General features: G+C 39.5%; 5 protein-coding genes across 5 annotated transcripts in view; 2 read left to right on the top strand and 3 right to left on the bottom strand.

Annotated features, from left to right (window-relative positions):
* The window catches only part of Uzip (beta-pore-forming protein unzipped), a 32,131-nt gene extending 22,698 nt beyond the window's left edge, over positions 1 to 9,433 (bottom strand). Inside the window, exon 1 of the mRNA XM_076797928.1 lies at positions 8,967 to 9,433. The gene's annotated coding sequence lies outside the window, so the exon portion shown is untranslated. The remainder of the gene's footprint in view (positions 1 to 8,966) is intronic.
* Miga (mitoguardin) overlaps positions 1 to 19,483 on the top strand; it is a 44,267-nt gene extending 24,784 nt beyond the window's left edge. The window contains exons 4-9 of the mRNA XM_076797933.1: positions 15,259 to 15,446; positions 16,434 to 16,571; positions 16,658 to 16,770; positions 17,069 to 17,237; positions 17,332 to 17,565; positions 17,898 to 19,483. Of these exons, the coding sequence (XP_076654048.1) occupies positions 15,259 to 15,446; positions 16,434 to 16,571; positions 16,658 to 16,770; positions 17,069 to 17,237; positions 17,332 to 17,565; positions 17,898 to 18,215 (1,160 nt within the window). The 3' untranslated portion in view covers positions 18,216 to 19,483. The remainder of the gene's footprint in view (positions 1 to 15,258; positions 15,447 to 16,433; positions 16,572 to 16,657; positions 16,771 to 17,068; positions 17,238 to 17,331; positions 17,566 to 17,897) is intronic.
* A 448-nt stretch (positions 19,484 to 19,931) lies between these two features.
* Positions 19,932 to 21,141, bottom strand: LOC143359748 (putative ATP-dependent RNA helicase TDRD12). Its single transcript, XM_076797931.1, has 4 exons — positions 20,776 to 21,141; positions 20,587 to 20,711; positions 20,401 to 20,508; positions 19,932 to 20,288 (listed from the first exon to the last, which is right to left on the bottom strand). The coding sequence occupies exons 1-4, from the start codon at positions 20,916 to 20,918 to the stop codon at positions 20,170 to 20,172; spliced, it is 495 nt and encodes a 164-aa protein (XP_076654046.1). The 5' UTR covers positions 20,919 to 21,141; the 3' UTR covers positions 19,932 to 20,169.
* A 386-nt stretch (positions 21,142 to 21,527) lies between these two features.
* Positions 21,528 to 22,579, top strand: Arpc5 (Actin-related protein 2/3 complex, subunit 5). Its single transcript, XM_076797932.1, has 3 exons — positions 21,528 to 21,769; positions 21,860 to 21,932; positions 22,158 to 22,579. The coding sequence occupies exons 1-3, from the start codon at positions 21,609 to 21,611 to the stop codon at positions 22,395 to 22,397; spliced, it is 474 nt and encodes a 157-aa protein (XP_076654047.1). The 5' UTR covers positions 21,528 to 21,608; the 3' UTR covers positions 22,398 to 22,579.
* Positions 22,534 to 24,353, bottom strand: Ccm3 (programmed cell death protein 10 Ccm3). The gene is made up of 5 exons (XM_076797930.1): positions 24,084 to 24,353; positions 23,816 to 23,993; positions 23,360 to 23,492; positions 23,109 to 23,273; positions 22,534 to 23,030 (listed from the first exon to the last, which is right to left on the bottom strand). The coding sequence occupies exons 1-5, from the start codon at positions 24,153 to 24,155 to the stop codon at positions 22,946 to 22,948; spliced, it is 633 nt and encodes a 210-aa protein (XP_076654045.1). The 5' UTR covers positions 24,156 to 24,353; the 3' UTR covers positions 22,534 to 22,945.
* Between the last annotated feature and the right edge of the window lie 185 nt (positions 24,354 to 24,538).

The following is a 24,538-nucleotide window of genomic DNA, read 5'->3' as shown; positions in this document are numbered from 1 at the left end:
ATCAGGATGTTTTTTCATTGGTGTTGTCTCACCGATACAGTATCATTTCTCGACGAACAAGCTTCCGGACCCTCGGGGATTAGCATCGCGATAGTGGGGATGAGATTTCGCGAAAATATGCATATTTTTTGTGCATACATCGAAATGTTATTATGTCGCAGAGAGCACTTACATCGCCGCGACCTTACGCTACTTTCCATCGAATCGTTTCCAGGTACTGTGCATATGTGTCTCCTACTATTATCTACTGGGTGTCACTAAAATAACGTCGTAACCGAGTTTATGCTACGCGAAACACATTTTGATTTAATATTTTCCAGTTGCATTGCAAATTCAATTTTTTCGTCATGCTTTCTATTAAACAAATTCAACAAATTCCGCATTCATTTATTTTGTTTTACACCTGCTGAAATGCGCATGCGAATCGCACATTTCAGTAGATGTAAGGACGCAATAATGGTTTGTGAAACTATCAATTTAGTGTGAATCAATTTCGGAAGGTTAGCACGGAGGAGAAATTTCTGTTAGAAGTCAATCTAACGATAAAGACTTCATTATTTCCTATTAAATTGATTACTCCTCATTACGCTTTACGCGTCTGTACACTCCGCGAAAGCATGAAATCCGCGGGCTATTAATAATCATAGGTCATTAGCGGACCACGAGTACTCGTGGCACCCATGTAAATTGCAAACTAGTATTAACAAACGACACATTTTGCACAAATAATCTCGGAAAATGGAGACGTTGCAACAGCCGGATAACGGACTCCCGGCGAGTTACATTTTTCCCCATAAACAGTTCATTACTCTCGCGTGCAACTTCCACGATAATTCTACCAGCAATTATATAAATTATCTACGCACGGTCGAACGAAATACGTGCCCGTCAAAAATCGCCCAATTATTCGAGAATGCGACGGGTTAGGGTACAACACTATTTCAATCGCGAGTCTCCGGGGCGAATGCGACCGAGTTGGACCCCGAAGAGGGACACGCATAACGAGGACTACATATAATCTGTCAGAGTCTCATTAAAAAGTCAACGTAACACTTGGGGGAGAGATTCTCCTCGTTAGGCTGCGTGCGACGTTCGTGCAGGGTGAACGAGACTAAACAGAGCCGCCGCCGCCGATGATGACGATGACAGTCGGTGACCAGGATGACGATGATGGTCGGTGACCACGTCTCGTTCGGTCATCAAACCATCGGTCGTCGACGCAGGGATGTTTGCTCGAAAGAGCCGAGTGAAAGTTCTAGATGGCAGCCAGCCCAACGCGTCGCGTCGCCTTAAAAAGTGAGGACATTGTTCCTGAAGGACCCGACCGAGTGGGGGAGGACACGAGCGTTTCGTAAGAAGACGCGAAAGACGTCTGTTTACGGTCCGGCCGGGTTTACCGACTCTAGTGCTGTAATGACTCGATACATGTCGTAACTCCGGGACACCGACGTGTCCTTATATCGTTGTGTGCGGACGCTATTCTTTCGTCTATCACCGCTGGGGAGAAGGATGGATAGTAAACAAAACGTCGACACGATTTATGCGAATTGTCTGTAATTTTATCCGTTTCAAATTACAACCACCCATTTTTATAAATACATCAAATTTGCGTGATATAATAGGGTTGTCGTTTAAAGACTATCCAGGGATTATTGTCCACTTATTAGTTAAAACAACTCTTCAACAAAGCTGCGGAGAGAATTTTTGCAAAAAGTTAATTCAAGTACACCAGGAATCACAGCAATTTTCTAGACGCAATGTCTACAAATTCTAATACCGTCGGTTCGGATACTCGAGGTTCTACCAGACCGTGTATCAAACGAGCAATTATGCTCCGGATTGCATCGTGTTTGGTCTCGTTTTAACCAGAAAAATGTGACAAATAAGTAGAGACAAGAAATCAAAGGGCTACCTTGCAGTGGAAGGGAGATATTTTTTGTGGAGGCTCCTTTCGCATCCGTCGAGACAGTTGAAACTGAATGGGCCGGTGCGCGCTCGGGATTGCCTCGAGTTGCGAAAGCTACTCTCTCGAGAGAGCTAGACGCCTACGAATAGTTCTAATACCTTGATGACGTTCAATGAATTCAAATGTACTGCGCGCGGGTTCAGCGGGCGAAGGAGAGGATCTCGTGTCACTGATCCCTGCGCGGCCGAGTCGATTGAATCAAGGGACACAATCGAGAGTTGCAAAGCCTTTTCGAGGATTCGAAAGTCGTCTGGGAGGCTGACGAGAGAGGCTTACCTAGTATTAGGAAATTCTGGGGAAACTGCTGGAGGATTTGTTCGTGGTTCGACCTGACCTGATGGAACAGAAGGCTAGGTGAACCAGATATTTTGGATGATAACCATTTTCCAATGGAATTCATTCGAACGGGACAGCAAGATTGAACGAAGACCAGCGACGTTAAGAGGACAGCAAGACCGAAGGAAGATCACACAGCCCGTAGACTAATAGCTTCCTCATTATCTCCCGGTGCTGAAGTCTCGAACCGGAAGCCATCTTGGTGCGGATGATCGAAACAATGGTCAACATTCTCGCGGTCGCTGATTCGAGCACACGGAAGTCACGGAGTTTACGGTTCAACCGCCGCTGTCCACTACAAAGAGAAATCTAGGAAATTTCGAAATACGTTCACCAAATGGAATCGCGTTAGCATCTCGAACAAGAAGTTTTCTGAATGCCTTGATTGTTCGTGGCTGTTGCGTGCGATCATCGTCTTCAATGAATACCCTCGAGCATAGCGAACATCAACGAGCCCAGCAGGAAGAAGAGCAAAGTCTGAGGCGTTGGGCCTCGGCTTTATCGAGATGCAGAAGATCTTTCCAGCTGACGTGGCTCGTAGCCGCCGCCGCCGTGTAGTGTGACCTCCGTCGGTCTACTTTTGCGAAGGCAAGTTCTGTCGGGTGGGGGGTACCTACACCTTTTACCCTCTAGCTGTTCCGCGGTATATATGCTCTCTAAATGCTTACCTCATCCAAGGATAGTGGGAATATTAATACGCCTCCGCAAACTGTCCTTTGCGCGCGAAAACGCGGAAGGCGACGATTTTTAGAGCCTCGTCGCCGAATCGGGTACACGATTATGCGATAATTCTAGACAAGTCTGATCGGTTTCATTTAACGCGTTAACTGCTGAGCCAGTGCACTCTGAAGAGTCCTAGAACGTCGAAGAAAAATTTTGGTACACCGAAGAGTAATTTATTACATGTTCGAGATTTTACTGTATTATAAATCTTTATTGTAAATATCACTTCAAGTTTTACCTTAGAGTATCGATAACGTTTCATTTTGGAAACGCCCGTATATCTGAAACATTACAGAACTTGCACTATATAGAGTTGCGATGAAGAATCTAAATAGAGTCTAACAAATTAATTGAAAATAATATTCTATTTTGTTCTAGACGATATGTAACGTTCAGAATAGATTCGCGTTGAGCGATATTCCACTGTGACACGTTTGGGGGCAATGATATTTAATGATCCAGATTGACGTATGTTTGGAATTCCTGATCGGGGTGGTTTATTGAACGGAAACACGAGCAGGATACACTTTAACCAATTAACCGAGGGTCTTGATGAGAACCCGTAACAATGCGTGGAATTACAATCTCCTGTCTTTCGGTCGACGCGCGAGCGAGACACGTCGCAAGAAAGGGAAATAGTGTCGTGGCACGGCAGCATAATTAAAAATAGTCCGGACGACTTCGTGTTCGGTCGCATTTCCATCGGGAACAACAGTTTCACGCTAATGAACAATATGAAAGATTAAATTTCTATCCTGGCTCGCGACAGTCTGAAGTCTCGTCTTTCGTCCGCGACCGCTTAATTGGCTAATTCAGGTCTATAATAATTAACCCCTTGCCTTAAAATATCTAGACTCGCGATGGCGATTCCGAACCATAAAATTCTGTTCATTCTCCGTCAATATTTATTCTCTGGAATTGGTATAGGCATCGTCACGTCAATTTTCTTCTCCTGGGAAGTGACGAACACCGGAGGAATTCTAATTACCACGATTATGGCAAAAAAAAGTGAACAGATGTAACATAGAGATCTGAAAACGTCGTAAGGTATTTTTGTTCCTTACGATTTAGAGCATTATAACGCATGAAAACTGTTTAGAGGGATTTTTATGCAGAACAACATTTTTCTTATAGTTTTAGTAGATTGTAAATTTGTTTAAGGTTTACAGAACGCGTTCTAATATTTTTAGTTATTATTATCGAAATCATAAAGACTTATGCACGAGGAATTATTCAGAAAATTCATTTCTTTGGTTGTATATATTATTCAAAAAATGGCTAGAAAAATTGTATACAATTTTATAGTTTCAAATTAAATTTCTTAATTTTATAGTCGCTTTCAGTGCTCCGTGAATCTGGTGTTAATCTTCTCGCTATCATGAATTTCATCAACTAAATTTTGTCGTGGTATAAAATCCGCAGAAGCTGTGGCTTTAAGTCGCAGGGCTTAAGAAATGAAATGGAACAATAATCGCGATTAGAACTTGTGCAAGCTAATATTGTCCTAGGTTCGCGGAATTTTAATGGAGAGTCTAAGCAGCCAACAATTCCATGGTAAAGATAGAACGGCGAGGACCAGCGCCAAAATGTTTTCAGCGGTGAAAACACCCGGAAAAGAAAGTAGGTAGACGGTGGTTTCCATCTGTTCGCCCTTCGGGGCCGGGGATGAAGAAGAGATAGAAGAGAAAGAGAAAAAGAGAGAGAAATTAGTAGGGGGAGAGAGGCGAAACGACGACGTGAACCAGATTATGAAAATCAGAGCGAGCCACGTAGGTTAAAAGCTCGTTGCGGCGAGCGATAATGATGTCACTTTTATTAGCCTCATCAGGGTCGAAGCATCCTCGACAGGGGATCCACTATTACCTAATAACCGACACGATCATATCGTGTATCCAGTTAGCCGGGGACATTTGCATCCATCGACAGGTCATCTGCGTGCTAGCTGCGCCACCGTTCGCGTGATCAGTTCGAAAGGTCTCCCCCTAATCCCTGCGTCGTTATCAATTTATTAATAAATTCCTTCCACGACGTACTTTCCCGAGATTAACAATTTGCCGAATTGCTTCCGGATCGGTAACGCACAAACGTTGCAACTCTGCGGTCGTCGCGGTACGAGATCGGTTTCAAGGAGATCTCCGATCTGGAAATTCAACGGATAGACTTCCAAAATCATGCTCCTTGCATGGTGCCTACAAGTTCCAAAAATTCGCAAAGATAAGTCAGTCACATAATCGATACTGTCGAATTTACTAACACAATTTACTGGATAACGTGCAAGGGAAATTTTAGAAAAATTGCGTTCAGTCGGAATTACAAAAAAAAATAGTAAAATCTGCTTTTTATTCTAAAATAATAAAATTTTTTTTTTATTTTCAGTCATTTGCAACCCGGAAATTAACTGACCAATTTCAACGAAATTTTCGGCATGCGTATAACTTATATGGATCTGCAAAATGCATTTCTTAAATTTTTTGTAAAAAGCAACTTTTACTAACTTTTTTCATCCTTCCGCCTAAATGCAATTTTTCCAAAATTTTCATTACACGTCATCTGTCGATCCTTCTGGCAGAAAAATTGAAGTCGTTTGGTGCTTTTATGAAAAAGTTATTCTGGTTTAGAGCGCGTGCCATTAATTCTGTGACTGACTGTACACATCATCTAATTAGTTGATAGACGTAAGATTGTTGAACCCAAAAACTGCCAACTATGCAGAAGCTTGTGTTTCGCAAGTGATAATATTGCAAAACACAATTTTCTGCCGCAAAAGCGATTTTCTGCAGCAAAATGCAATACCAAAAACATTTGTGCGGTAAAAGGATTCCGCGTATAGGTGTCGGTATTTTTCATTAAAGTGTTGTTGTAATTTCTGTATTCTACGCTCGAGGTGAATTCTGTGTCTCACGAGTATCGGTACCCTTGTACGCTTCAATTTTCAATGATTTCATAAACTATATTTAACACGAGCATAACGCGGTTCGATAAGGCCGTGCATAGTGAGCGATCAATTGAAATTTTCTAGGTATTCGACCGGGGCCCGGTTCATAATTGCTGGCCTATTCGCTGTTCTTGATTACCTGAGACCGTGCAGACATGCTAATCGTGCGTTCCGACTAGTTTTACGTTTCATTTCGCCAAGAAAGCGACCGAGAAAATACTCGGCACCGACCAGTGATTTTAATTGGCAATACGAATTCCAATATATTTTCCATCGAGGATTTCAGTGATAAATTATCGAATGGTTCGACTTGAACATCTCGTGACAACTGTCCTAACGATACTGTGAGCTAAAGGCACCTATTAGCAGTGTGTAAACACACTTTTTTGCTCTGTCTCCGTCTCTCTTTGACCGATCATATTTAGAGCAATTTGAAACAATTAGTGTTTCAAGGAATTTTATGCCGCGAATCTGTTATTGCTTTTCGAGAGTAGGAAATTACGTCGCTCTACACGAGCTATGGTTACAGGTCTGAAGAGATTGTTTCGAGAAAAAGTCTAAGTTTAGATTCGACTCGAAAATAAAACGAGCCGCTGTTTGCAAACAAGCCGTACGGAGATGAAAAAATGTCTTAATCTCATAGTATTCGCAAAAACAACGCCGCAAATTGCAACAGTTAACGGGGCTCTCCTATTCGCAACAAAACATTCCTTTCTAGAACGTTTGCTGAATTCCCTTTGATCTTGCCGAATACGTTCCCGGAACGATTCTGTGCCCATTTCTCTATCTGGAGTAATGTGTGCATAAAATCTCAACTCGACAACCAAAAAATTGGTGATTCGAAACGTTGCAATATTTTTCAGATATTTTATGCTAATAATAATTTGTTTGAGAAAATTATGGAAAGATTCTATCGGTAGGCAAAATATTAATACGCTCGTATTAAATATTAACGTCTTGTTGCATGTAACTGGCTCAATTTCCGTTTGAAAGCTCCGCGCGTAATGAAGTCGACAAACGAGGATCGTGTTAAACAGAAAACGACGCGAGCCGATTTGTTATGAAAACGAGAACAGGTCGCAATCCAATTAATTAGAATATTATTCGATAGGTGCGCTTCGCACGGACACAATTACGTTTCCTTTTCGCTCGATGCTGTGCATCTTCATTAACTTAATCGAACGTGAGTACTGTCCAATTATGAGCGCCGCTCCCCCTATTAACGAGGTCGATTATCATCTATTTTTAACCGGCGAAAGTTCCGCGTACGCGGAAAACTTCAATCACTTCAAATCTTCAATCAATTTCAATTAAATTCAATTCTGAAACTTCGATCTTTATTGAATAATAGAATATTTGGTCGAAAATGTTACAATCGAAATTTTGATAGTCGTTTCAAAATTATCCAATTTTTATTTACTGTAAAATAATAGAATTTTTGGTGAAAAATTGTATAGTTAAAATTTTGATGTTGTACAATCTGTAGAGAAATGTATAGGGAACCAAATAAGCATTGGTAGAACATGATTAGTTAATTAGTGATCGAGTTATTTAAAATTTTGGAAAAGCATTTTTAAGATTCTATAATTTCAAAAAATACCGTTACACGAGACCTCCCCCTAAGCATCGTTAAAATCAAAAACTATATAATATGTACCATTTAAATGGGAACATCCTGCATAAAAGTGAATTATCTAAGAATTTAAAAGAACAGTGTTGCCGACGTTTTGTTTTATTTCAGGAAAAAGGAATTCGTATGGTCTAGTATACCAACCCTCTCACGTTATGAGCTTTCATTAGTTTTTATTTCATTATTCTCGTCACGAATGCATTATCCCGGTACGCATAAAAAGAAAACATTGTCACGCTCTCTAAAGCGTAGGTGGTACGACGAAAGCATCTGTTGTTCGGCGTATGGTATAGCAAATACGCAAATATCACGGTTGCAGGAAGTGCGCGTGTGCTAGGGAAATTTCCAAGTTCACCAGCGCACCAGGCACCTCCATCGATCTGCCGGTGTGCGGTGCTATTGCTACATTTACGGCATTCACTTTTATTCGAGATTCAACGGGTACGAGCTATTGACCCCTGAACTTGACCTATACGGAAGTGTATCTGGTTCTGGAATCGCGGGCCACAAAAGGGTTTCGAAAAAGAGGCTAGTAAATCACGTTGCGCGTCCTCTCACCACTCCTCGCCACGAATTACGCAATATTTTGGAATGTTCACAGTTTCCCCCTCTACCAGTCGAATCGGTCGCTCGATTGACCAACCGCGGCGCCAAGATTTTTCATCCCCTCGAAATTGCCCGTTAAAAATCGCGCTCAACACTTTACGCAACCCCAAATGTGGCTATTTTACATTACTTTATAAAAATAACGAGAGAAAAAATTCCTCGTCGATGCATCTCGAAAATCTGGATAATCGTAAATTCGAAATATTAGAAGTAGCGTCGAGTACTAACACGAAATCATTTCTCGACTCCCTTCAATCGTTTCCCCCGAAATTGCCCGTTAGAAACACATTCAAACTTTCGATCACCTTCGACATCGAATAACCAGTGCAAACACAAAATCATTAACAGCCTCGGTTATCGAATTGTCCTTCCGGTGTGTAAAAACTGTCTCGCAACATACTGTTCGACCAGCAGACATTACAGGGCGACGATTCCACAAGTGAAAACGAGACGAGATCAAGATCAGCCGAAATCGTAGCTGTTGCGTTTATGTTGTCGGTTTTAAATCGATTAACGAAGTCCCTTCGTTCTCATCGGCTCTCGTGGAAACGCGCCACTGTTCGGCACTGCCCGCGCAAAGATTTCCGACCGAAATACTGAAACCCTGATCGCGACACTTTTGACATTCGCTCGGCTACGTTCTCGCGGAATCGCACACCCTGAAGCTGTCTGCCGGCCGAGCAACCCCGTACACTGTTCAAAATTCGTGGTGGCAACGTGTCCGACACACGCTCAATATCAACCATAGAGTAGGAAACAGTCGTACTTACTATTGCATTATCTTAATCCAACTATATGTCCGAATACTGGCGTCAAGGGGGTAGGGTATACGTGTCGCACTAGGTGTCCTGTCTTTTATTCTGTGAACGCGAGCGAGTCTCCCGGTGGCTAGTTAGTAAATCCGCGTGTCAACGTCCCGTGTTCCTCAGGAGCAAATACACACTACACCTGGCCAGCTAGCGGCAAGCCGAGTAACTGACGCCAGCGCGAGGACTCTCTGCGTATCCCACCCCTCCCCTCTCCGACGCACTCTACGGTCGTTGGTTGGTCCTCGTCCCTCGCCACGGACTACGTATATTTCTCTCTCGTTCTCGTTCTCTCTTGATCTGTAACTGTCTATATATCTTTCTCTCTCTCTCTCTCTTTCTTATTCGTTCTATTCCGTGAGTTTTTCCTCTCGAGACCTGGGCTCTGGCTCGTCGAAGCTCCAGCGGTGCACTACCAGCTTTAGGAGCCGCGCGATGCCGCAACGCGTGCCTGGAGCATACTTTGAGACCGCGCGCGCCTCCCAGCTGCCGTATCGACCCCTCCCTATTGGATGACACATCCTCCAATAACGAACCTCCAAAAGGATTACGTCACTTCGGTATTATTGACGCCAGCCATCCGCAGAGCTGGCGAAAAATTTCGAGAAAAAATTGTATACGTACATATTCGAACACAATTAGAGCAAGAAAACACGCTGCATTCAGAAAAAGGGTGTTGCGAGAGAGAGAGAGAGAGAATTCTCGAGGGCTAGCCGCCGCGAAAGCTCTCTCCTCCTAAGATCCAGTGTCTCTTCGTTAAATAAGGGACACTTGCGGGCCGCGAGTACGCAAACTCGTGCCACCTTTCAGCTTCTACGACCGGGGTTCTAATTTTTATCGAACACTCTGATGCACCGGTTGCATTGCAGGAGACGGGCGGGGCGGGCGGAATCTATGCGACGGATCGTCGTAAATACTGTTTCCTTGTACTCGAAACGTTCCTGTCTCTCGAATACACAATCAAACGACGCTCTCGGACGACGAAACGACTCCTCAGGGTTGCGATCGTTATGGAAAGAATAATGAGTCGGCCGGCGAGAGATAGGAGACCAAGCCGGTTTCTTTTGAAGTTTGAATGAATTATGTTTGTTGTCGCGACTGATCCCGCGTTTTTGCATTTGTTGCCATTCAAGTTGTCCGGCTTATTCGTCGCGAGTTCGGCCAAGAATATTTATGCAATTTTCTGTATTTGCAGACAAATCTCGAGGGAGCTACAAAGGGTGAAAAATAAATGACTGTTTAGAAAATTAGTATTTTCGTTGCAAATCCAGATTTTAGTTCTAGAATCTGGAACATTTTAGTTTTATATATTTGGTTGGGTATTTTCGTTTTGCGATTCGCGTCCGAGTAGGTACGTCACTGGGATACACCCTAACTTTTCCCCCTCTGTTGCGCGTATTTTTCTTCCGCCCCGTGCATCCCCCTACCACAGTACCGTGGCAGTTAAGACACCCTTAAATCGAAATCAAAATTCCGATCGAAGAGGAACGGGCCCATTCATTCTCACCCTTCCTACCCTACATTGTTGTCCGTACCTGTATGCACTCGTCGCATCTTTCGAGGGAGCGTGTATCGATAATGTCTACTACTATGCGCTTTAGTTCACTCATGCGAATCTCTACTCGTTCCTTCCTGCACAGACTAGTCCTTTATATTAAATGTATTACGCAAAATAATGTGATAAATTCATCGAATATGATTTTCTGAATATTCATTAAAGATCATTCTTACTACGTTTAATAAACTGCGTTTTTAATAAATGTAATAAATTTATTGTACGATATTAAAACTATCAATAGCACTAACAGGGTTCAATGACACCCTTCAGAGCTCTTAAAATTATACTACTACCGATAAATATAAGCATATGAACTAGTTGACTGCATTTACGGTAAACTCGAGTAGTTAAAGTACAAATATTTATAAAACATATTGTAAAAACAAAAGAATTTTATTGAGGAAGGACAAAAATAACAACAAACGGTACTCAACATTAACAAAATATGGAAAAGCAGGCAAACAAGGACAACAATGATCGAAACATATGGTACAGATGTACAGAAACGCAAAAGAACAATTTTCCATTTTACACTGTCAATGTGGGACTATATAAAAAAGATGTTTTAAAACTTTTTCTAAAGAAATTTGCAACTTGATGCACCACGAACCGCAACCTAAGGCCAAGGTACGACGTTAAGTCCGGCGGTAGATTGAAAATAATGGGCACACCTTTCGCGCGATATCCTTCGTAATTGATGGCGGCCCGGTTGAATTTCCGTCCTGACGGTTTCGTCTGCGTGGGCCAACGAGAGTGACGAAACGTAGAATACGGTGAATGTCGTCACCGACGCGGAATTTAAATCCTGCGACAGTGACAACGTTAAGTAGGTGCTCTCAACCCCTTACACTCCGCTGACTGGCCGACACGCCAGCCAACAGGGTCTCTCATTTGTAAATCTTCTGCCGTTGCAAAATCAGTCGTTGAACTTACCTTTGCCACTTGTCCGAGTGCCAAGTACCGAGTCGCGACGTTGCTTCCTCTTCCCGTCTGGGCTAGAGTCGTCGGAAAACTCAGCCCGGAGACGTCTATCCGAACCTTGCGAGCAAACCCGAATTATTATTTGAGCAAACGTTTCATTTTTAACTGTCCGAAGTGCAGAAAGCAAGTCGGGGGCCTGGCGGTCGTCGCGTTGCTAAAACAGTCATCGATAACAAACTTTTTAGCAACCCAACGCTTTAGCTACTGGAAGTCTTCGTCAACCCTACATTCGTTGAACAACCCCCAAACTTTATGTATACCAATAACTGAATTTTTTCGAAATTCTGAGCAATAGCAATTTCAAACAAATTTTTGTTCTGTTTCTGAAGCTGAGTAGAAAAGTCGAGGACTTGGAAACAGAAAATTGGTGAACTTTCACCCGAAGAACGTGCCAGGTTTGAATACGAGGTCCCACCTGACTCGAACGTCCTTTTTACTTTGAATACAATGATAGCAAACATACACGTGATTTAGTCGAGGAGCTGAAGATTTCTTGAAAGTCACTAAGGTCACCGATTGCGCCTCGTGGAAATGGAAATTATACAGGGATAAAAACCGGCGAGGAACAGTTACCTCATAGAAATCCGAATGGCGACACTCGTCTTCCAAGTAAACAAAAAGTAGCGGTGTCTAAATTCAAATGGAGGTGAAAGTGTCTGACCGTTTCAACGTTGTCGGTCCGCGACAATGTATGTAGTAAAATATCAAGAAGAAGATGAAGACGGTCGCGACCAAGATTTCTCTCGTTGCTCGCCTTCGCTATTAAAATCTTTTATCGAATGCAACGTAACATTAACAAAGAATCACCCCTTTCAAAGAAGTTCAACATTTTTGGGACACCCGGTATAAGGTCGGTGGTGGTGAATAGAGTGTCGAGTAAACTGCTTAGCGAACGCGTTAAAAATATGTGACAACGAGAGCGTCGCATTTGCACGTAATCGAATTTGCACACGAGCGTTCTTTTTACAGTGCTGACAAAGGGAACGGTACCAAGCATGCCAATGTTATTTCGGTTCCCGTCTTTGGTTATGCGCTAGATAACACGATTCAACGTAATCGCGCTTGTCCGTTGGATCTCGAGAGCTGACAATCACGTATGAAGTTGTTTGAGAAATAATTCAGTTCGCACGATAACGCGAGTCGATTCGGGATATGAGTATCGTTTTTCCAAACGTCCTAATCGTTGATGTAACATCGTCTGGCGATTGATACCGATAAACGACATGGAAAAAAGGAACGAGTTGCAATAAAGATCAAAGACACGGCTGCGGATCTGTGTGTACGCGTTCGAGATTGAGAACGCAGATATTACGTTGACGAAGGCAGTAAACTGAGAAAACGGTGTTCGTCGCGTTGAAGGAGACGACGGTTGAAATCTTAACTGCGCAGCGGTCGAGTTAATCGGATAATTCCTCGAGAGCACCAGTTTATCCTTGCGGACCTTGTGTGCTTTGCTTTTTCTCGAACGGTAATGGAAGCGTAACGGGTGCGTTTCAGAACCCTCGTGAAGCAAACTTCACGGGATCGATCTAATCGGAAAATTCATGATCGATTAACCCTCTCATGCAGAAAATATTAACCTGTTAATCCGTCGAGAATCCCGTCGGTCGATTCACGGGATCCTTAACTGCGATCGCTAACTGCTGCGATCCAACCTTTCGGCCACCCGAAATTACGGACACGCGAGCATATTTATGTGTTTACGAACGTACCAGCCCGCCCCGTAATTTTGGGCGCCGAAATCACCATGCTCTGCACCGCGAAGAGACCCGTGATTCACTTGTGGTCATAATAGCTGTCCACCGCACTTCCCGCAACTTTGGAATGACGGGATTCGATTGGACAGCTGTTACGACTTCTCGAAAAACAATTAGAAAGTGAGAAATCAACTGTCAAGATGATTGGTGTTTCCTAGTTCGACTCGGTTATCTATTAACCCTCGAATAACGGTACCTTCGTTTATCGTATGTTGATATAACTGATCGAAGACTTATATAAACTTTCTGATCATGTATACAGGGTGTACCAAAAATGTTGCACTTCCTTGAAAGGTGTTATTCCTAAGGTCATTTGAAGTAACTTTTTCCCTTGCGAAAATGTTCTCCACGGCTTTGTTAGTTATGAAGGAAAAACTCGGACCAATCAGAGCGCGGCTACAACGGCTCCCGTTGAGTGTGGCGTTGTCATTGGCCGAGCTTGAATTCGCCCGTTGTAGACGCGCCCCGATTGGTTCGTGTTTTTCGTTCGTAACTCTTTAACAAAGCCGCGGAGAACATTTTCGCAAAGGAGAAAGTTATTGCAAATGACCCTGGAAATCTTCCCTTTCAAGGAAGTACAACATTTTTTAAACATTCTGTATGTATAAATACAAGGTGGTCCAGTACATATTATCATTATCCTGTTTTCGAAAATATGAGACAACTTTATGCACCAAAGTTTTTCAGTAGAAGGAGGATCATGAACATGGCAATAACAGTTTTTTTTTTAGTTGAAAGAGTTTCGGAGATTTCAAGGTCACCTTCAGTGTTTTAAACTGAAACACATAGTTTTCTATCGACTATTCGATGCAGCTCGTCATTCTCGTCTCGAAAGACGTTTTTCTATGAATGCTGTAGCAATATCGATGGTTGTAAAATAGAACGAACGTCGCACAGTGAGCCAAAAGCGCCAAAACGTGGCCAAAATAGGAAGGAGTACTTCAATTTAGTTCAAAATTGATACTCATAGGTTTCCCGGGTCGCTGATTATAAATCTGATGTCAAAATTACAAAAAACAAAATGGCGGATTCAATATGGCGGATGCGTAACCAAAAAAATTATTGGACTTTCTTAAAAATTGGTATTCCCATATTTTTCGGGCCGGCGAATATGAATCTGATGTCAAAATTACAAAAAACAAAATGGCGGATTCAATATGGCGGATGCGTAACCAAAAAAATGATTGGACTTCCTTGAAAATTAGTATTCACATATTTTTCGGGCCGGCGAATATGAATCTGATGTCAAAATTACAAAAAATTACAAAATTCACAGCTACTTTTCCAAAATAATGTTAAATAATAGTATCTACTACAAGACTCGACAAGAATCTCCGTGAAATATTGTGGAATATACAACTTTTAGTATAGATTTGTAAAATCTGTGCACTAAGTATTATCGTTCACTTCATAGATTCCAAACATTAATTAATATAAATCCAATGTTATTATTATTCATAGTATTTATTTCCAGGAACAGCATCGATCGTACACGCACAAAAATAAATTCAATTTCCGAAAAATTGTAAGCTTGACACCTTTTTTTTCACAACGTAGTTCACTGCACGAAAACTGCGAGACGACTGTATGGGATATTTGTACTCCCACCATTTAGCAGGTATAGGTAGTAAGACCTTTTCACCTTCGGCTTCTTATACAGTCATTACCTGAGAATCCAATACGGCAAGAGCCATACCCCTAACGTGAAATTCATTTTTTGCATTTTGGCCACGTTTTGGCGCTTTTGGCCTACTGTGCGTCGGTTCGATGGGCAGTCACTGCGGTTGCGACTCTTTCCTGTGTCGGTGGTCCGAAAGCGTTTCCGAGAACGAATTGAGCGAGTTCGGATTCATTGTTTGCGATAGCCGCGGGCGCGCGTGCCCGCGCCTGGGGTGGTACATAGTAATGACAAATGAGAATTGACAAATGTAAAACGATGTTAACCGTTGAACGACCTTAGGTCTGGAGGCGCTGGAGAAGGCCCTTTACTGCTGGGAGGACGCTCTGACGGCGTTCAGCTCGTCGCTGAGCAATGACACGCTCGCATTACCATCGAAAGCGGATGCGGCGTTCACGCACGATGTCCAGGAGCTCCTTGACATGGGTTATCAAATCCAGACCCAGGCGGAACTGCTCTTTATCGACCAGGTAGGCGCAGGTTTACCTGTCCGTTCCTCTTGTTCTTGTTTCCATTTACCGAAGCGAATCTCCGTTAACCGCTCGAATTATTACATCGTTGCGCGAAAGACCGTTTTTACCCACGGCGCGAAATAACGTTCTTTTTTTTCTACTTTCTTTCCCCCCGCTGCGCTGATGAGAGTTCGTTATCGATGATTATTTCGAGATAGACACGTAGAAAGTAGGTTGATCGTTAACGGGTCTCGATTAAACCGAACCGAATTACACCTTGCCAAGACGCTCCTCGCTCCTCCTCTCTCGCCTAGCTGTCTCGTGTTTACTGTTTTTGTTTTTTTTTCTTCCCTCCGAGCGCATACTACTGTGGCGTCGTGTCGCGCGTTCGCTGCCATTCCGTTCTGCTGCGCTCATCAATTACATTTTCTACTATACAGGACCGGAGAAAGAAATACGTGAATTAATCCAATTTAAATGATCACTGACCGCGCGCAATTAGCCGAATGAGTCACTTGACCTAACGCAAGGAGGACTCGTCACATAGGAAGTTCATGGCACTACGACCGTCATCGGTCGCAATCTTAGCGCACGGAGTAAAAGATTCGCGGAAGGAAAATTCGTGCGCGAAATTGCGATTTTATGAACGCATCTTATGCGCAGACTGCGGATCTTTAAGCAAAATAAATATTTTGTGCAAGAGATAGAAGCTGTCATAGACTTCTGTTTCTACTCCTAAGAATTTTAATTAGTTACGAATAATGCAGTCGACCTCCTAAAATTTTTGGCACAATCAGACAGACTGTTCGTTATAGGATACCCCCTGTACTATTTTTCACAAACATAATAATTAAAAAAGGAAATACACTTTTATGTAACTTCTATTTCCTATAATTGACTATATTATTTATTTTGCATAGAGATGCGCGGTCTAATTATTAACAAATTAATTAGTCTAATTATTAACAGTTGTACAATACTAAGAAATCCGAAATGATTTCGCAGCATTCGGTGCTGTTCCGCAACGAAAGCGAGGAGAGCCTGAACAGCCACAAGCCTTCCAACATCGGCACCCGGATATCCGGAAAGGATAAAGCGGATGCTGCATCTTCGCCGGAGTCTTTTGAGTCCGCCCGTGACGGCGTAAGTTGCACAAATAATACCGAGCTCTCGTGCCAATCATTCTGTTGCATTTAAACGTCTTTGCCCTTTTACATGGAACGCGCAAGGTGGCGGATTTACGCGAATTCGAAGAATTCTCCGAGTTCTTCCCGCACTTCGCGAAACAGAAGCTGTATCACACCGCGCTGAAGCAGCACGAGGATAAAAGCATTCAGTGCAGGTGAGAGAACATCTAAACTGTTGAATAAATATGATTATTAATTTCCGCAGAAATTAACTAAATTATTAGTGTAAGCTGACAGCTTCGTTATCAAGTAACTACCAGTTATTATAATAGCAATTTTAATCGTGAACCAACAACTGGCCCTTAATAACGTAATCTACTAATTTCATTTGATATTAATATAGAAATGATGATTTTGAAGCTTTCTTTTCTGGTACAACACAATTATTAAAAGTCCTATTAGTAGGCTTCCGGTAGAGATAATGTGTTAACAATAATATGATAATTGTTGCAGGCGGTTGCATACGGAATTGGTGAATTGCGGCTCGGATGTCGAATATTTAGCGAAAGTGCACTGCTTGCGGCAAGCGTACACGAAATTGTTCACTATACCGTCCGCGAAAGTGTGGATCGCGGATATCGGCCGACAAGTCATTACTGATTTGATCATGTATGCAGACAGGGTACACACAACATATATAATTTACTACGATCCGGAATAGACAAGGATTATCCGAGATACGATCAGCCTTCTGACTAATTCATTTCCAATATCAGGATCCGAAGGATTACTTAACACACTACGAACGGATGATGGAGTTCCTGCAAGAGCCGAGCAACCACACCATCATGGAGGAAGAACTGTCTGCGAGGGGCGTCAAGTGCATGAACTTCTACGATATCCTTATCGACTTTATTCTTTTAGATGCGTTCGAAGAAGTCGAGAAACCGCCCACCTCGATCAAAGCTATTTTACAAAACAGATGGATATCCGCTAGCTTCCGTGAAACCGTGAGTAACTCGAATCAGTTGTACTTCGTCCGACGAGTCGAATCTGTAAAGGTACAGGTTTTGCATTCCAAGTTTACCCTTTTGCAGACCAAATTCACCCGTCTGGAAATCAAGTTTTCTTACAAATCTGTTTCCTTAAATTATTGTAATCAAATCAAATACACTTTTCCTAAATTGAACATTTTTATTTGACATAAAAAATTATTTTATTATTTGACTATACAGTTAGCAAAGGATGCACGCTGGTGCTACACTGACTCGTCTCGTTGGATTCGGTGTAGAGTTTGTCCACAGCTTTATATCACGCGTTCTTCCTCACCGTTTTGTTTAAGGCAATTGGAACCGCCGTTTGGTCGGTTCTCGTCGGCAAAAGACAAATGCTGAAGTATGACAAAGGATTCTTGGCACACTTCTATTCCATTTCCGAACAAATCACCCCGGTGCTTGTCTGGGGCTTCTTAGGTCCGGAAGGCAGCCTACGTTCCACTTGTCACTATTTTAGGGACCAGGTTGTCGAATTCCTCGTAGACACGTTTAACTTATTCAAAGTAAGGTACACCAGCGTCGACAACCTCGCCGAAGATATACTCAGGGAAATGAAGGTAAGAGTCGAGAATATAAATCAAAGACTTTCATTAGAAGGCTGTTAATCGAGTAGAAGCGGAGATACGTTCGACAAGAAACAGTTCACTTACGCGAACAATTTATAATAACGCTGTTAACTCTTTGCAATTGTTACACATGAAATTAATCGTCGGATCTGATATTACTGGAAATGTATATCGAATATTAGACGTGTACGTTCACTTTGAGGGAGTCATGTTTTTTGTAGCCGCGTTCGACTTTTTTTCAGTCGGATACAAGAATGTTGTCGTACTCAGTATGCTCGCAAACCTTATTCTTTATTTGAATGATATTGTAAATAGATTATTTTGATAGTCTGTACTATCATTTCCTGTACGCGTAAACTCGATCAATGAATTAATATGGACTTTATGTACAGGTAGCCTAAATATCTCCTTTATGTGCGATGATTTTCTAGTACAAAAAATATATTTATCGTCCTTGTGACAGATAATATTGCCCGCAGTATTGTTAAATGTATATTTGCAATTTGTATAAATCAATACCTCGTCAATTGTAGTAAACACTCGGATTGGTCAGGCTTTCATTTACAAATTAATTGTATCGATGTGCTTTGTCCGTTCTTTTCTTTAAATTGCCTGACCATTTGTACTATTCAAATTGCATACCAAACATTTTTTTTACATCATCACAACAAATGGAGAGATTTAGGTAGATCACGCCGTTCATAACGGCCAAGAAAAGTATTTAAGAATAATTATTTATGATTTTATCCTTTTTTATTTACCATGTCTATTGTAGATTATTAACCCGTTTGCATCATGTACACGCGGCCGGTTTGCGCAGTCCTCCTTGTCACTGAAACGTTATTCTTGTATTGCAAATGGGTTAATTAAGAAATGTTACCATACACTTAACTACTGTCCATTGCATTTCTTGTGTACCTAACATTCGAATCTACAATTTTAGTGCAAAGACACTAATACAAAATGTATGAACATAACTACTGTTTTGTTATGAAATTCAATTTTTAATATATCGTTATCACTCGGATATTAGACGAAAATAATAGGTACATGAAATTGTGATTCTTAGCATTTAATGATGGCAGGTAACGAAACTATTGTAGTTCCTTGTGTACTTCATAAGGTAATGCTACTCAATAATATCAAGGCACTAATAATGACATATTTATTAACAATTATTTGCATCTACTTATATTTCTCATTCGAAAAGCCGAGGATTGCCGACGAAGGCATTTCATACTTTTAGTTCGCGTTCTGTAATATTTGCTGTTTATTTCTCTTCGAAATACACACTGTATGTATTATTATCTAGGCAAGATTTTTTTCATAGCCATATACGAAATCATTGCATACGGTTACCTGTAAAAGAAAGTTGTACTACACATTGCCAAAGATAAAAGCAACTTTACCAGCAAAGGACTGTGACTATTATATGTATATGTACACTATATGTATATTGTCCTTAGTTGAAATTTTCTCAAGCTACGTTATACCTCATTGTGTACACTGTAAGCATAATATAAAAACATTCCAATTATTGTCATTGTGTAATCCATAGGTTTCAACAAATTTTGTATATATGGGAATATATAATGTAAAAACTAGAGTTGTTTTTTATGTATATGTAAGTATAACACCTTTTTTCTTATAAAACGAACTATTAATGCTCAATAAAACTGCTGCTAAAAATATTTAATTCGCATTGTAGAAGACATGTTACTAATAACAAACAGTTCTGAGCATTAACTTTTCAAGTTCTCATCCTAATTAGTCAATCATGACACTTTATTGTTGTACATGTATAAGATTATTATACATCATTGTTAAAGTGAATTAATTTTGTTAATTATATAAAAATATATTGTTACATATTTCTTAATCAAGTATTGTTTAATTGGTTTTATAGTCTATGAGAAATAATTTGTATATATGTATTATTTTCATTTGTAAGTGAACTAATAAAGAATTTTCAAGAACACCACATTAATATATGTTATATAAATAACATATCCATTGCATCATCGTCAGACTCCTCTTCATCTGTAGATGGTACATCTGGCATAATGTTTGTTATATTGTTCCGTCGTTTATATTCCGCAAAACTTTCCCTATCTGTGATAAAGTTTTTATCAGATCACAGTGTTTATTACCTCAACGTATTTTTAATTAGTTTTGTTATTCGAGAAAGAATAATGTTTTCTTTACAATATTCTTTGATAATTACCTATTTTTCTAATGTCTTCGAGCCAATTATTTTTGTATATATGATCTGGATCTACTACAATTAAAACATTCTTTTCTTCTTCAATATGTAGCCTCAGCCACTCTGTCCCTATTAAGAGAGAATAAACATGGCTTAAAAACGAAATACAAAACGAATCGATAAAATAAATAATTATAAGCTCAGTACATTTATGTGCCTTTGTTAGTGTAATTTTTATCTCTCTTCCTATATTCTCATGTATCGTTTTTTCTGCTACTACTGCCCCAAACAGGTACAACGTAACATAATAGTCTTTTTCATTTACGGTGGTGCTAAAAATAGGATATATCATTGCATTTTATAAGAGTAATTAATAGATCATTTATGTGTAAATACCTAAATAATAAGAGATCGCATTCAACACGCAGGAAATACTTATCAACATCCTGTAATAAAATTCGTAAGACGACCGTAACATCCGTTTGGAACCACAATATCTTCGGAGTATATGATTTGCTAATAAGTTTTAGGTGGCTCATAATTTTATTAAAATCATCAATACACAAAGTACACTTGTTGGATTGAGAATATAATACTATCACACTAATGTATTAACTTAACCTTTAATGTTACTTATAAAATAACAGTCGAAAATTGTACGATATGCATAATAAATCGTAGATTATAAAGTAATTTTAAAAACTATTCTGGTAAATAATATAAAAGTAACACAATTTAAAACAACATTTCACATACAATAGTAATTGAAAAAACAAAGCAGAGAACAAAATCACAAATATGGTGAACTTTTTCCATGCTAATTAATTACGGTTTGGTCCGCACGGTGGAGTACTATCGCTTAATACTTAAAAAGTAGGTCCAAACATAAAAACGTAAAATACTTAAAAACGTAAAATATTCAGTTGTACAAGTGACACGTATCTTTTTGTGTAATATTCAGCTTCAATACTGCTATATTTTCAAATCATTTCTTCTTCTTTCATTCAGTAATTCGAAGAAAGAGATGAAAATAGTAACTTAAAGAAGCGGCAACACTGTCTATATGTGGTATGTCAAGGTAACTTGATTTGGCATCATGAACATCAAAATTTCCAACAGTAGTTTCGCCTCTGGTGTATTCTATGTTTGAAGGCCAATGAAGACTCATTCTAAAACGTTAGTTGATAAGCCGGGCGTGATCACTGTGAAACGTCAAGCACGTAGACAAAATGTCACGAAACGACGGTAAAAAGGACTCGTCAGCGTCAGCATTTCGAAAAATTGATGTAGATCAGTATAGTGATAATAACTTCAAAGAAGAAGATGCGGACGGAGGATTAGGAGGGCCGACTGGTCCAGACGAGACTGAAGTTTTGACACTTCTTAGCCAATATCCTTTTGATGTGTCTTCTATTCACATATAAATATCTTCCAACCAGTTTTGTTACATTTCATTATATTTTCCTTAATATTTATTCAAGGGTAAGAATGCCGAAGCTCTGATTTTAGTATTAAAATCTGCTCCACTTGGATGCAAAAATCAACAAGTAAAGGTAACCTCACTGTCACACATTTTCATTGCTTTTTTAAGTACTAATTAAAATGAATACTTCGTTTAGTCATAACATCTTATACTATATTCTAGTTTACGTTGTTTTAAATGAATTTAAAATTTCACTTGATGGGAATTGTTTCATGCTTGTATTTTCGTTTTGAGCAGAAATATTGTTCTTTAAATGTACTTGACATATTGCATTAATGATTTTTAAAAATTGCAGGATAACGCAAGGAACTTAACTTTGAAGGTTCTGTTAAGTATAAAATCTAATCAAATGGAAGACTGTCTAGCACAATTAGATCGGGACCTAGTGGATGTTCTAATGAAATATATATATCGGGGATTTGAAATCCCCACAGAAGGTAGCAGTAGTCATTTGTTAATCTGGCATGAAAAGGTATACAATATCAGCGGCGTTGGCAGTATTGTACGAGCATTTTCAGATAGCAAACGTGCTTGAAGATTTGTACATTTTCCAGTAATGTTCATTACAATAATTACCATTAACCCTTACTGTTACTCATTGTCATTGTTAATACAATGAGGATGTAGATAGCCAAGCCATTCAATTTTCCAAGTGGGAAATATACAACACATTTGTGTACATTTGTTATCAATAAAGTAATTTTTATTTCTTATACATTTGGAGAAGTGTCTTTCTTATTCCAAATTGTCTATTCTTTTCTTTTTTTTTAATGAATTACCTTTTCCTCTAATTATATTCAAACAAAGGCTTAATTTTACGGATGAAATAACAACATAGTGCATTGATACACACTTATATCTTCTATTAGAATCTTTTTCTTGTGTTTGACTTCATTTGTTTAGCATCATAAACAATTGTTAAAATATCATTACATTTTAACAATTTAGTACATATAAAATAATGATATATATTTTATATTAAATGATATTTAAATTCTATTATCAAATATATAACAAAATCGATAAAATTATAATATTACATACTTCATAATTGTTACAACTAACTTTGTTATTTTAAATTCGTTACTCACACTTATCTTTTACTGTGAGCATTATCATATTTGTTTGATGTATTAAGTACAGTGCACTCACGAATACAGCATTAGCTCTGTAAAGATTATGAATTTTAATTAGATATATTATTCTTTAAATTAATGTGAACTTAAAATTAGTGACAAACACTTACTGTCCCTCTTTGAAATACTCTTTTAATGTGTTACTAAATCTTTTACTATATTTAACAAATTCCCTTTTCCTCTGATCCAATGCCTGTTTCCCTGCAGATCCACGTATAAATGCATTGACTTCATTTACTGCATCTAACAGCTTTTTTATTGCACTTGCTATTTCTCTGGAAATGTTAGAAACATATAAATAAAGATACAAAGATATTTTTACATAAATGGCATATATGTATATATATATATTAATACGCACTTGATTGTTTCAAGAAATGTTTTACGATCTGTTATTTCATCGGGAATTCGACTAAGTATTCTTTTCAATGAAGTTGATTTACGATTTAGTTCTTGAAAAGCATCTTCGGATCTAGCAGATCTGTATTCCACAACTATAATTATAACAGAGAAATATTATCATAAGTTATCAATATTTCATTCAACATTATTTAATCCTCTGTCTGCAACCTTATTTTTATCAACACCGTCTGCGTACTGGGATCATTTATGTTGACCACTAAGTTTTCTACTGTCCTAGACTTTCAAAAAATCTAACAAAATTCTGGTATACGTTCATTGGAATGTCAAATGTTTAAAGCATTAATGGTAGAAAATAAATATTGAAAGGAAAAGTTGAAAAGTGAAATTTTGCTCCGGACATAGACGACCCTGGTAGCAGACAGAGGGTCAATATTTATTACAAATATTAATATACCATCATAGTCGGAAGCAGCTCCTTGCAATCTTAGAACACTTTCGTTCATGTCAAGATTAAGTTCAGCCCGTCGTACTATACCAAGAATGAAGTCGTGTGTGATTCCTGGATGAGAATTTTCAGCTTTCAATAGAGCTGAGCGTAAAGTTTGAGCAGCCAATACATTTTGCCTCTCTAGCTGCAATCGAATAAAGAAAGAAGAATCAATTTTCGTCTGTTTTTTTAATTACAGTTTAAGTGGCAAAAAGATCTCCGAGCTTTCCAGTACCTTTAGTAATATCGGTCTTAAGATTACAGGAAGAACCAGTGATGCAACTGGAGTCTCATCGCCCATTGTCATCGTTTACAACGTTTATTTATAAGAACAGTTCGAACGTAATTTAATTTGCGAACAATTTGAACGCGAAACACGATTAGTTCGACTCTGAAATAAAAGACGCAGACATCGGTCAAATTGTTTATATTAAAAGTTATCAATCACGATCATATTCTTGATATGACAGCTGTCACAGTTCGGTGTCTCCTCCAAAAATGAGGTAAACAGGCTGTGCAACTTGATTTTCAAGTAAACCTTTACGTTCAATTTTTCTAAATCGAACACTTCTCGAATGATTTTTGTCGTCTTATCCTTGGCATTTATCGGAAAGTTGAATTTTTTCTGAACTTTTCAAATAAAATCGTTTTAGTTATTTTAGATATCTGTTTTATTTCTTTTAACTTTGA

The sequence above is a fragment of the Halictus rubicundus genome, chromosome 12, assembly GCF_050948215.1.
Source record: "Halictus rubicundus isolate RS-2024b chromosome 12, iyHalRubi1_principal, whole genome shotgun sequence".
Taxonomy (NCBI): Eukaryota; Metazoa; Arthropoda; class Insecta; order Hymenoptera; family Halictidae; genus Halictus; species Halictus rubicundus.
This window is presented reverse-complemented; position numbering and strand designations above follow the sequence as displayed.